This window comes from Podarcis raffonei, chromosome 2 (assembly GCF_027172205.1).
Source record: "Podarcis raffonei isolate rPodRaf1 chromosome 2, rPodRaf1.pri, whole genome shotgun sequence".
In the NCBI taxonomy this organism is placed as follows: domain Eukaryota; kingdom Metazoa; phylum Chordata; class Lepidosauria; order Squamata; family Lacertidae; genus Podarcis; species Podarcis raffonei.
In genome coordinates this window covers 99,172,434-99,185,576 of record NC_070603.1, presented here as the reverse complement: position 1 = coordinate 99,185,576, position 13,143 = coordinate 99,172,434, and the positions used below count along the sequence as shown (strand labels likewise).

The 13,143-nt window shown below is 46.0% G+C and overlaps 1 protein-coding gene across 1 annotated transcript in view; it reads right to left on the bottom strand.

Moving 5' to 3' along the window:
• The window catches only part of SUCLG2 (succinate-CoA ligase GDP-forming subunit beta), a 212,720-nt gene extending 208,367 nt beyond the window's left edge, over window positions 1–4,353 (bottom strand). Inside the window, exon 1 of the mRNA XM_053378249.1 lies at window positions 4,226–4,353. Coding sequence (XP_053234224.1) covers window positions 4,226–4,312 — 87 coding nt within the window. The 5' untranslated portion in view covers window positions 4,313–4,353. The remainder of the gene's footprint in view (window positions 1–4,225) is intronic.
• Window positions 4,354–13,143: the final 8,790 nt, after the last annotated feature.

Genomic DNA, 13,143 nt, shown 5'->3' with positions numbered 1-13,143 from the left:
CAGGTCTTAAAATTAGGTAAATACAACCTCAGATGAACAACAGCACGTGACATACAGTGGTACCTCAGGTTAAGAACTTAATGTGTTCTGGAGGTCCGTTCTTAACCTGAACTGTTCTTAACCTGAGGTTCCATTTTAGCTAATGGGACCACCCGCTGCTGCCGCCGCACAATTTCTGTTCTCATCCTGAAGCAAAGTTCTTAACCCGAGGTACTATTTCTGGGTTGGCGGAGTCTGTAACCTGAAGCGTCTGTAACCTGAAGTGTTTGTAACCCAAGGTACCACTGTATTACATCGTGTCATGATTTATTTAATAGAAATAAAGCCAAAACGGAAAAGCCATGTGTGAAAAACTAAGTACTCCTTAGGATTCAATAGCTTGTTGAACCACCTTAAGCAGCAATAACTTGAAGTGATTGTTTTCTGTAGGACATCATCAGTCTCTCACATTGCTGTGGATGAATTTTGGCCCATTCTTCTTTACAACCTTGTTTCAGTTCATTGAGGTTTGCTGGCATTTGCTTATGCACAGCTCTCTTAAGGTCCCACACAGCAGTTCAATTGCACTGAGGTCTGGACTTTGACTGGGCCATTGCAACACCTTGATTCTTTTTCAGCCATTCTGTTGTAGATTTGCTGGTGTGCTTGGGATCCTGGAGCATGACCCAATTTCAGCCAAGCTTCAGCTGTTGGGCAGATGGCCTCACATTTGACTCTAAAATACTTTGGCATACAGTGGAGTTTATGGTTGACTCAATGACTGCAAGGTTCCCAGGTCCTGTGGCTGCAAAACAAGCCCAAATCATCACCCTTCCACCAGCGTGCTTGACAGTTGGTATGAGGTGTTTGTGCTGATATGCTGTTTGGTTTTCACCAAACATGATGCTGTGCATTATGGCCAAACATCTCCACTTTGGTCTCATCTGTCCAAAGGACATTGTTCCAGAAGTCTTGTGGTTTGTTCAGATGAAACTTCACAAACCTAAGCAGTGCTGCCATGTTCTTTTGAGAGAGAAGAGGCTTTCTCCTGGCAAGCCTTTCAAACAAACCATACTTGTTATCTTTTTCTAACTGTACTGTCATAAACTTTGACATTTAACATGCTGAGGCCTGTACAGCCTGAGATGTAACTCTTGGGGGGGTGTATGTGTGTGTTTTGCAATTTCTCTGAGCATTGCACGGTCTGACCTTGGGGTGAATTGCTGAGACGTCCACTCCTGGGAAGATTGGCAACCATCTTGAATGTTTTCCACTTTTGAATAATCTTCCTCACTGTAGAATGATAGACTTTACATTGGTTGAGAGATGGCCTTATAACCCTTCCCAGTTTCATGGGTAGCAGCAATTGCTTCTCTAAGAGCACTGTGTCGTCTCTCCTCCTTGGCATTGTGTTAAAACACACCTGAAATGCTCCACACCAGCAAACTGTTGAAACTTCAGCTTTTATAGAAGTGGGCACTCTTGCTGATGATCAATTAAGCAAGAGCATTTGATTAGCAGCGTCTGTCTGCTTGCTTAGCCTCTTAATTACTATGGAAGCAGTAAGGGTGCTTGATTTCTCAATTTTGGCTTTATTTCTGTTAAATAAATCATGGCACTATGTAATATGTCATGTGTCGTTGCTTATCTGAGGTTGTAGTTACCTAATTTTAAGACCTGCTAAGGAACAGATGATTGTTATTATGTCTTCCTATGTAAAACCACAGAATTCAAAACCACTTTCTTTTCCCCATGACTGTAGCTTTTGACAAACTCCCTCACATATCCTCACACTTATGCAATACAGTGGTACCTCGGGTTACAGACGCTTCGGGTTACGCGATTTTGGGTTGCGTACCGTGCCGAACCTGGAAGTACCGGACGGATTACTTCCGGGTTTCAGCACTCACACATGTGCAGAAGTGCTAAATCGTGCTTTGTGCATGCGCAGAAGCACCGAATCACGACCCATGCGTGCGCAGAGGGTTGCAAACGTGCCTCCCACACGGATCACATTTGCAACCAGAGGTTCCACTGTATAGGCTAGATATGCACTGCCCCATCCTACAGGTTTACAGTTAGCATTACTGAGCTTATGTATGTAAGTGCTTTAAGCTGTATCACTGCTACTGCTGCTGTTATTCTACTGTGAAGTTTCAATTTAGGCACAGAGCCAGAGCTCACTAGGCCTCTGTCACAGAGTTTTATCTGTGATGTCAAGGCACACCCTTAGAATATCAGAACTAATGAACTGAGGGTGCAAACTCCACACAGCCACATTTATTCTGTTAAACGAAAACGCAAGAGGTCAGTGGGCGTGTGCCAAGGCCACAGCTTAGAGGGCCACCCGCTGTCAGGCACCCACTGGCAACCCACAGCCAGGCAGAGGGTCAATCACTGACCTGAGGCCCCTAGGCTAGTTCCCTTATTTCTTGAAGGTAAAAGTGGCTGGCGGCAGGACCACTGTCACAGCCACGGCCCGAGGGAAATCACATTCCATGAGCTGCTCCAAAATATTATCAGGAAGAAAAATTAAAAACAAAAGGGAGCCCTGAAGTGGAAAAAGCATTAAGAGAGATCCAAAGGGAGTGGGGGATGGGGGAAGTACGAATGAAGATCATAGAATATGGTGACGGAAGACAGGAAGAGAGCTGTGATGTGGGGAGAGGGAAAATAAGAGAAAAATAAATAAAAGGCCAGAACTCTGGGGGCAAGGACAGGAGTTGTTTGCATGAGCTGCAATGGCAGAAGAGGATTTTAAAAAAGGAAAGGTTGATTGTGTGGCTATGTTGGCTCCTAGGAACATTGGAAACTGCCTCATTCCAAAAGTCAGAAATCAGTCCATCGAGTTCAGCATCATCTACCCTGACTGGCAGTCAGGATTCCCACTAGCCTCCCAGCTCTACCAAAAGATGCTGAGGCTTGAATCACAGACCTTCTGCATGCAAAGCAGGTGCCCCTGTACTGAGCTACGGCCCTCCTCAGAATAGCCCACCAGTACCAACCCCTGCCTAACCTGTGATACAGAAACAGTAGGTGCCGCCACCACAGATAAGAAGGCCTCTAAGGGCCTCGTTCTCTGCACAGTGAAGGTGGCAGGGTGGTCACTAGCTCTGTCTTCTATCCACGCACTAATTAAACATGCAGCAGAGGGGTCTGTTCTCTTTTCTAGCTACTGTGCAGTGACAGCTGAAACACTTCCTCCTCTTCATTTCCTTCAGTGAGCAAGCGTGAGTTCAAGGAAGCCACCAGCCTTTCTCAACCTGTGGATGCCCAGATGTTGTTGAACTACAACTCCCATCACCCCTAGCTAGCTAGCAAGGCCAGAGCTCAGGGATGATGGGAGTTGTAGTCCAACAACATCTGGGGACCCACAGGTTGAGAACCGCTGCTGGATGGTTTAGATCCTGCTGGGGCGAGCAAGCGGTTTCTCCTCCATCCACCCACCTGCCCTCTGGGCTGTGCAGCAGAAAGGGCCAGCACCACAGCATCTTAATGAAGTCCAAACCAACCTGATGGCAAGCTTATTAGCTGCAGCCTCCTGCACCGGATGAGCAAAAGGTAACAGAAGGCAGTTACAGGGAGCTCCACTGCCTTAATTTTCCCATGGAAGAGCCAGACTAGCACCAGCGAAGGTGCAAAGAGGTCAACAAGTATTCCTTAAACCACTTAAACCAGGGCTCAGCTGAGATTGCCTGTATGAGCAAGGCAAAGGGAACTGCACCCACTGGGTGGCAGGATGAGGCTCCTTTACGGGAGTCAGGGGATGGACACGTTGCCAAGAATCTTTCAAAGTCTAGCCCTGGTTCGTGCGGTGTGGTTTGAAAGGCGAGGCATACAGTAACTGCCATTCAAATCAGTGGGACTTGCTTCCGAGTATACACCCCTAGGATTGTGTATCAGAGCGAAAGCTTGCTGTTATGCGCTTCGAGTGTTTTGAGCATGAACAGAGTGCCTTTCCGTTAAACGGGTCCAGTAAAATATATATATCAGCACATGCTAAATAAGGAATTTAAACACGTTCCTAGAAGAAAAGGCCGAGAGGAAAGCCGAGCTCGCAGAACTGCCACCGGGATCCCTTGCCCAAGAACAGCAGCAGCAGCAGCAGCAGCAGCACCCAAAGGAGACCCAGGGCAGTGAGGGAAAGCTCCGCCTAAGCCTGGCCAGCCGCTCCAACCCTCCGCCGGGACGCTGCGGCGCCAGGGCAGGAAAGCCGGAGACGCCGGGAGAGGCCGGGCGCACTCACCGGGCTGCGCCTCGCCAGCAGGGAAGCTCTGAGCAAAGCCAAGTCCCGCAGCGCTGTCCCAGCCTGGCTTGCCATGGGAGACGCCATCTTAAGTCGAGCCACACGTGGGCAGCGAGGAGGGGCGGCCGCCTGAGCGGAGACAGCCCAGGGGGCGGCCCGGGCGAGGAGGCGGAGACGGAGGCGGCGGCGGCGGGCGGGGAAAGGAAGGCGCCGGCGCTGCCCGCGCGCCGTGGCTGAGGCGTCTGCTTGAGGGGAAATGCGCCCTCGCAAACCTTGGAGACCGCTGCTTGGGGACGCAATAGTGCACCTCTTTCCGAGAGGAGTAAGAAGCGGGGAGCGGCTTGCCTTCGTCTGCTTCTAGCCGCTGGCCCGCGGCGACCTTTGAGCCACTCCAGTGGCCCCGAAAAGCACCTAATTAATGCCAAGGTTGCACCGCCTCGCCGTGCTTCCCCCGCGCGTAAAAACCCACCCGCGCGTCATGCCCAGATTCAGGCGCCAGGGCAATTCTATGCTGCTTTGAAAGAAGCCCACTGGCGTGTCTAGAGTGGAGCTGAAGTGGTGATCTGCACAGGACACCTTGCTACTGCCGGAGTGATGCTCCTGTGCCCCCATTTATGTGGGAGCGAGTCCCAATGAAAACAAGCCGGTTTCAGGATGAGCGTCCTTAAAGCCGGCCCGGAGGCCCGGACAATTGAGATGTTTTGCTAGAAGCGCAGGCTACAACCCACGATACAGCTTCTTGTTCATTTCTATACCGCTTTATATTTTAAAGGAAAAATCTCAAAAGCGGTTTACAACACATTAAAACATCCAACAAGACAATCCATAATAAAAGAAATTCAAGCTCAAGGGAAATTTTTTCAGATCCTCCTCTTCCCCATATTATTATTATTATGATTATTTATTCAGTTTGTCATTCAAACACCACAGGACGATTCAGAGGACACAAATACAAAATGAGAACACAAAATACATGATACAAGAGAGTCAAACCAATAACCACCCTCGCACAATCACGTTTAAAAGGCCATAGAGTGTTCCAAGGCCGAGTTATAGAGAAACATTTTTGCCTGGTGCCTAAAAGAGATGCAATGAAGGAGCCAGATGAACAGGGACAGCATTCCACAAGACTTTGTAAAAAGAGGGCAGCGGGCAGCTTTGGGCAGCAAGGATGACTTTTCCTATTTCAAACATTAGAGCCACTTTGCGCATGACGTTTTCCTCATTATCTGCGACAAATCTCCCATGTGAATTGGGTGTGGCTTGTGAAGTATCCCAGAGCATGGGGGTCAATGCATGGACTTCATATGTGTAGTGACCCTTGTATAACGCTTTTATTACAAGCATCCCAGACCCCTTAAAATTAATCACCCATGAAGACCTTTTAACCAGGATGGCTATTAAAAAAGAGTAATGAGCAGGTGCATGTTCCACCCTTTTAATACAGTGGTGCCTTGGGTTACATACGCTTCAGGTTACGTACGCTTCAGGTTACAGACTCCGCTAACCCAGAAATAGTGCTTCAGGTTAAGTACTTTGCTTCAGGATGAGAACAAAAATTGTGGTCCGGCGGTGCTGCGGCAGCAGGAGGCCCCATTAGCTAAAGTGGTGCTTCAGGTTAAGAACAGTTTCAGGTTAAGTACGGACCTCCGGAACAAATTAAGTACTTAACCCGAGGCACCACTGTACGTACTTATTGATGCAATGGGGATTCCAGTCTGTGCTCACTATTGTAACAACAAGAACAACTCCCAAGAGGTTCTGCTTGCAAATTTTCCATGGGCATCTGCTGACCACTAAAGAACAGGATGCTGGACTAGATTGACCTTTGGACTGATCCAGCTGCTGCGCTCATCTTGGTGCATTCGAAAATTACAGTACCTTGAACCTTACTTCCTTCATTCCAAACATCTTGGTTAAGATTATTAGTTTGCAAAGCCTTTCGGAACCGACCTCGCATTTCCCCCCTCATTTCCTTTTTGTATATATACACATTTTTATTAATTTTTTAACATATCATTTCCAACAATCATTTAACATAAATTCTTATCTTATACAATATTTTAGACTTCCATCAACAACCGCTGAAGATTTTCCGTTCTTTATCACTTGTTCTGCATTTCTTAATTTCTCTATTACTTTTAATTATCATTAACTAATAGCTCCCTTTATAATCTTCCTTGCAATATTTCACATAATCTTCCTTACAGAACTTCCTGAAATCCTACTAGCGTTATCGGTTTATTACAGTTGCTTTTTAAATAATTCAAATATTTACTCCAGTCTTCTGAGAATCTCTGGTCCCACAGGTTTCTAATTCTTCCTGTTAATTTATCTAATTCTGCATAGTCCATTAATTTCATTTGCCACTCTTCTTTCGTCAGTAATTCTTCTTGCTTCCATTTCTGTGCCAACCCCTCATTTCCTTATACAATGGTACCTTGGGTTAAGTACTTAATTTGTTCTGGAGGTCTGCTCCAGAAGCACCACTTTAGCTAATGGGGCCTCCTGCTGCTGCCGCGCTGCCGAAGCACGATTTCTGTTCTCATCCTGAAGCAAAGTTCTTAACCCAAGGTACTATTTCTGGGTTAGCGGAGTCTGTAACCTGAAGCGTATGTAACCTGAAGCCATATGTAACCCGAGGTACCACTGTCAGTGCATGCTAATGCTAAAATAGCCTGTTCAGTCCCGATATCTTTTGTGTAGGTCCTTTTCTGATTTGTTTGAGATGAATGCCATGCCCAGCGCTTGGGTGGTGAGTGCCCAGCAGTTCAAGGAATGTTGTTTATCATTAAGCTTTTATATAAGCATTAAAAAAAAACTATTTAACAAATACAAACTCATTTTAACCACCAGGGCTGCATGGAGCTTTCAAAGGAAATAAATAAATAAATGCCCTGAATACCATCTGAGCTCCTGCTGGTACATGTCAAGAATAAAACAGCTATTACAGCAGTGAAGAAAAGAACATTTATGGCTTCGCGTGTTTTTTTTTTTTTTAATGGATAACAGATTCTAATTTAGAATGAAATAGACCAAGAGTAAATTCACCTTCACTCATTTCACAATGTTGTTGGTCCCCATTGACTTAAGTGGGAATTCTTCAAGCAAAAAGGAAAAGGGGGGGAAGGCGAGGAATCATTTTTCAGATTTTTCTCACTGAGAAAAACAAATGACTGATTTGTTTTGACACTAATTTATTTTATTATTTGCACCTACAGCCTGCCCTTCACCAAACGGTCCTGGCATATATAAACTGTTTAAACCCATAAGGTAGATTACTGTATTGGCCCGCATATAAGCCGCGCCCGAATATAATCAGCTTATATTTAAAATTCGGGGGGAGGGGAGAGAATACTAGAATATAAGCCGCTCCCTTAAAATTCTGCAGGAACTCACACCCGTTCCGTTTTACCGTTTGTCTGTTTCAGCAGCAATATTGTAAAAGCCCATTTTTGTAAGGTCGCGAATTTAAGCCGCACTTTAACTTTTCCCAGTCGGAATTGGGGGGGGGGAGTGAGGCTTATATTCAGGCCAATGTGGTATGTGGAAACTCATTCCTTGGCGATTTCCAAAAAAAGTCTGAGGAAATATCTTCATCAGTGTGATATGGTGGTTAGAGTATAGAACTAAGACCTGTGAGAACAGGGTTCAAACTCCTCAGCCATGATGCTGACTGGATAACCTTGAGACAGGTACTGCCTCTCAGCCTAACCTACAACACAGGGCTGTTTTGAAGAGTAATGAGCAAAGGGAGGAGAAGAAGAAGAAGAGAAGAAGAGTTTGGATTTGATATCACTCTTTATCATTCCCCTTCAGAAGTCTCAAAGCGGCTAACATTCTCCTTTCCCTTCCTCCCCCACAACAAACACTCTGTGAGGTGAGTGAGGCTGAGACTTCAGAGAAATGTGACTGGCCCAAGGTCACCCAGCAGCTGCATGTGGAGGAGCGGGGAATCGAACCCAGTTCATCAGATTACGAGTCCACCACTCTTAACCACTACACCACACTGGCTTACCCCATGAAGAACCATGCTTACCCCCCTGATCTTTTTGGAGAGAAAAAGGTGGGATATAAATTCAACCAATCAATAAGTATATGGTGACTTGCTGTTTATTATTTAGTGCACAATGCCAAAATAGGCTTCTAAAGGGTTTGGCTAGTATAAAAAAAAACAGTTACACCAATGTTTAGGGATAGATAATGAGCTGGTTTGGAGCAGGGGTCAAGCAGCACCCACCGTTGAGGGCCACATCCTTTTGGCAGTAATTTACGGGCGATGCATACTGGAGCCAGAAGCAAAAGACTTCGGGATTGTTCAATATAGATTGACCCAATCCTCTCAACCCAAGAGGATTTGACAGGGTTGCTCTCAGAATAGTTACACTACTTTCAAATAAGTAGCAGTGGTGCAACTCACCTGAACACTTCTCTGCTGGTCATGTTACCAGGAGGTAGAGGGGGTTGGTGGGGTTGGGATTGACAAATGCAAATGAGGTCCAGTGCTGAGGGCCTTCTGGCGGTTCCCTCACTGCAAGAAGCCAAGTTACAGGTAACCAGGCAGAGGGACTTCTCGGTAGTGGCGCCCGCCCTGTGGAACGCCCTCCCTCCAGATGTCAAGGAAATAAACAACTATCTGACTTTTAGAAGACATCTGAAGACAGCCCTGTTTAAGAAGATCAAACCTATCCATTCTTAAGGAAATCAGCCCTGAGTAGTCACTGGAAGGACAGATCGTGAAGCTGAGGCTCCAATACTTTGGCCACCTCATGAGAAGAGAAGACTCCCTGGAAAAGACCCTGATGTTGGGAAAGATGGAGAGCACAAGGAGAAGGGGACGACAGAGGACTAGATGGTTGGACAGTGTTCTCGAAGCTACCAGCATGAGTTTGACCAAGCTGCAGGAGGGAATGGAAGACAGGAGTGCCTAGCGTGCTCTGGTCCATGGTGTCACAAAGAGTCGGACATGACTAAATGACTAAACAACAACAACAAAGGTTATTGTATTTTAATATTCTGTTGGAAGCCGCCCATAGTGGCTGGGGAAACCCAGCCAGATGGGCGGGGTAAAAATAATAAATTATTATTATTATTATTATTATTATTATTATGCACTAGCAAGAGTGCAGGATTGGCTTCGCTGGTGCACCTGCAACACACCAACCTCACCAAACAATTTGTTGTCAGGTGGGTAAGGAAGGGGCTTCTTTCCCCCAAGCTATACAACTATGGTGTTTTTAAAAAATAAATAAATAAATTATTTTAATTTTTATCAAATCATAGAATTGTAGAGTTGGAAGGTTTGCCCAGTCAATGCAGGAATCACAGCTAATACTGCCCTTTCCAGTTGCTCTGAAGCAATGTAAAAACAACAAAAAACACTGTTAAAAGCCAGAAGAGGAGGAAATTAGGAGGAAATGAATAGGAAGGAAGGAAGTCTGATGGGATGGGGAAATGAGGCAGCTTCAGGAAGTGTGGTGAGCCATATGAAGTGAGGCCAGGAGCTGTGTGAGGCAACGGGGGCTGCGGGTTACCCCGCTGTGGTCTGGGTGGTCTGCGGTTGTGCCTTTCATTGCAAGCGATCTGAAGAACCCTGCAGTGAAATCGTAGCTTCAAAGAACTCAGGGACTAACCTTTCCACCTACCTCAAGAGAGCTAAAAATTTTGTTCCAAGGAAACACTAACGGTTCAAGAGGAAATAGCAAGCTGAAGAGAAACAAGAGCAAAAGAATGTGTGTGTTTGTGTTTGAAGGAAATTTACAACTGGTGTGGACAGACTGTAATAATCATCCCTCATTCTTTTGGTATCGGATGGTGTGAACTTCCACACACAGAGACGCAGACACAGAGGACAGTAATTATGATTGAAATGAATGGGTTGAAAACAAGCAGCACATCAGTTTACGAAAGGCATGTTTCATCTTTATCGAAAAGGCTGCTATGTTGCGAAGAAGAGAGGGAGCCCCAGTCTAGCGAGAGAGATTTGTTGCAAGACGCTCGGTTCCAGATAGGCAGAGCTGCTCTCTATTGCGGGGAGAGAGAGGCAATTTTATTGAGTTTCTGTCAGAGACAATGGAGGACCAAGGAGGTAAAAAGCGCTCAGATCTGAGCTGCGAGATCTAGTGGAGGAAAATGACTTCTCAAGAGGAAGGACCACCGATAAAAGGTGACTGTGACCCCTTCAAAGACGGCTTATGAAGCTGCTTGAAGGATAGGATGAGACAAGTGTAGTGAATGTAATCAAGACAAAGCAAAGAATTGTCCGGCATGGAAATCAAAGCGGACGCATATGCTGATGTTAAAGGAATAAGTGATTTCAATGGCGGGTGCACTCAGGCTTCTGCTGAGGCCTAAATAAGGACCAAGCCACATACCTATGGTGCAGGGTTTCCTATTCTTTTTCAAAAGCATTTTGCATCAGTTGAGGAAAGGTGATAATTCATGGGATCAGGGAAGTTATGGAGGGGGAAATTAACTCCTTTCTCCCCCGCGGTCCTGAAGAGAATCCCTCTTCTGAGGCCAATAGTATAACCTGTACAATGTAAACAGTTCCCAGTGTGCTCATGTGTGTGTGTCTCTCTGTGTGTGTTTGAACTGAAAATTAAAGGTGGGGAAGAAACAGAAGTGGGATGATCAAAATGGCCTCCCCCTCACCTTCCCCTCAGGAATCCTTTTTCTTACAAGGTGAACACAGGTATGTCAGAGAACAGGTGACCAACATGACACCCACTGGTGCACATGTGCCTAGAGGAACTTTCCTTGGCATCCACACTGTCTCCTCTGTGGTGGTGTAGAGGTTAAAAGCAGTGGACTCGTAATCTGGTGAACTGGGTTCACTTCCCCACTCTTCCACATGCTGGCTGACCTTGGGCTAGTCACACTTCTCTGAAGTCTCTCAGCCCCACTCACCTCACAGAGTGTTTGTTGTGGGGGAGGAAGGGAAAAGGAGATTGTGAGCCGCTTTGAGACTCCTTAGGGTAGTGATAAAGTGGGATATCAAATCCAAACTCTTCTTCTTCTTCTCTCCCTGCTGAAATTAGGCTGGAAAGAATGATTCTGTTGTAGCCAGTGGAACAGGATGTGATGCATGCTTTCTTGCCATATGCATGCAGTGTCCAAGATTTATTTGCCCAGCTTCCAAAGGTGCCCACAGGACCAAAAGGTTTGAGGCTCATGCAGTAGCATGATTTTGAGCAGACAAATGGTAGGAACAGAATGAAGCTGAATGTTGGAAGATTTAAGACAGATAAGATTTGTTGTTGTTTAGTCGTGTCCGACTCTTCGTGACCCCATGGACCAAGATAAGATTTAGGGCAGCGCATAGGGACGCGGGTAGCGCTGTGGGTTAAACCACAGAGCCTAGGACTTGATGTTCAGAAGGTCGGCGGTTCGAATCCCCGCGACGGGGTGAGCTCCCGTTGCTCGGTCCCTGCTCCTGCCAACCTAGCAGTTCGAAAGCACATCAAAAGTGCAAGTAGATAAATAGGTACCACTCTGGCAGGAAGGTAAACGGCGTTCCCGTGTGCTGCTCTGGTTCGCCAGAAGTGGCTTAGTCATGCTGGCCACATGACCTGGAAGCTGTACGCCGGCTCCCTCGGCCAATAAAGCGAGATGAGCGCTGCAGCCCCAGAGTCAGTCACGACTGGACCTAATGGTCAGGGGTCCCTTTACCTTTACCTTTTATAGTCAGACTATGGAACTCGCTCCCCCAGGAGGCAGTAATGTGCACCCATTTGACTGGCTTTAAAAGAGGATTAAACAAATTCATGGAGGAGAGGGCTTCTAGCTATTGGTGGCTGTGCTCTGCCTTCACAGTAATACTTCCAAATACTAATTAATGGATGCCATGGGAGTGAAGAGTGCTGGTGTGCTCATGTTTGCTCCCTGGTTTCCCATAGGCATCTGGTTTGCCGCTGTGAGAACAGGATGGGCCATTAGCCTGATCCAGGAGACTATTATTTCAGTATGTTCTTAGACATTGCTCTGCCATTCTTTCTCTACTAAAACAGGCTGGCTGATACATTGGGAGGCATTTCATGTGTATCCCATGGTCAGTGAAGGACCATAGCTCAGCGGCAGAGTGTCTGCTTTGAGTGCAGAAGGTCCTGGGTTCAATCCCCAACATCTCCAGGTAGGGCTGGGAATGTCCCCTAGCCTGAAACCCTAGGAAGCAACTACCAGCCAGTGTAGACCCTACTGAGCTAGAGGGACGACTGCTCTGACTCAGTGCAACACAGCTTCTTAGGTCTGATGTCTAGTTTGGCCATATATTACAACTGAAGAAGGATGTTGGCTCCTGTGTCTTGTAAAGAACTTTCTTTTTCTGAATCGGTAATGTACAATTACAGCTTTCTGAGTCAGACCTGTGAACTTCCAACCACTTCCAAGTGTTTTGAAGTTCAGCAGGTCTGGCTGGGAGCCACAGTGTGCATTATCCATTCAGCAAAACATTTGCACATCTTTTCAGACATGGGATTTACTCCAGAAAGTCATCCAGTCATCTTTAAAACATAAGGTGAGGTGCCTTTCTTAGAATTTAGCCAAAAGAGGTTAGAGAGAGGATGCAGTAATTCAGACATAATGAACCCGTGTGATGGAGGGAGAAAGGGAGAGAATTGAATAATAAAAGGACACAAATTGAGGCAAATTCATTGTATAATTAATTTCAAAATGAAACATTTTAAAGGCTGCGTAGCAACTACGCAGGTCTAAATTAGGGTTTTGCTGTAACTTTATCAAGTTCAAATGTTCAGTGAAAATCAAGTTCATACACATTACACATGCCTGCTTGTTTAATATCAGAGGTGAGGCTATTTTATATTGACTCAAAGTGCACAAAGCTGGGAAGTTGGAAGCTAAGGCAAAAATACCTTAGCAGCCATCCTGAAGTTTAGCAATGTCACAAATTGTGCTTGTTT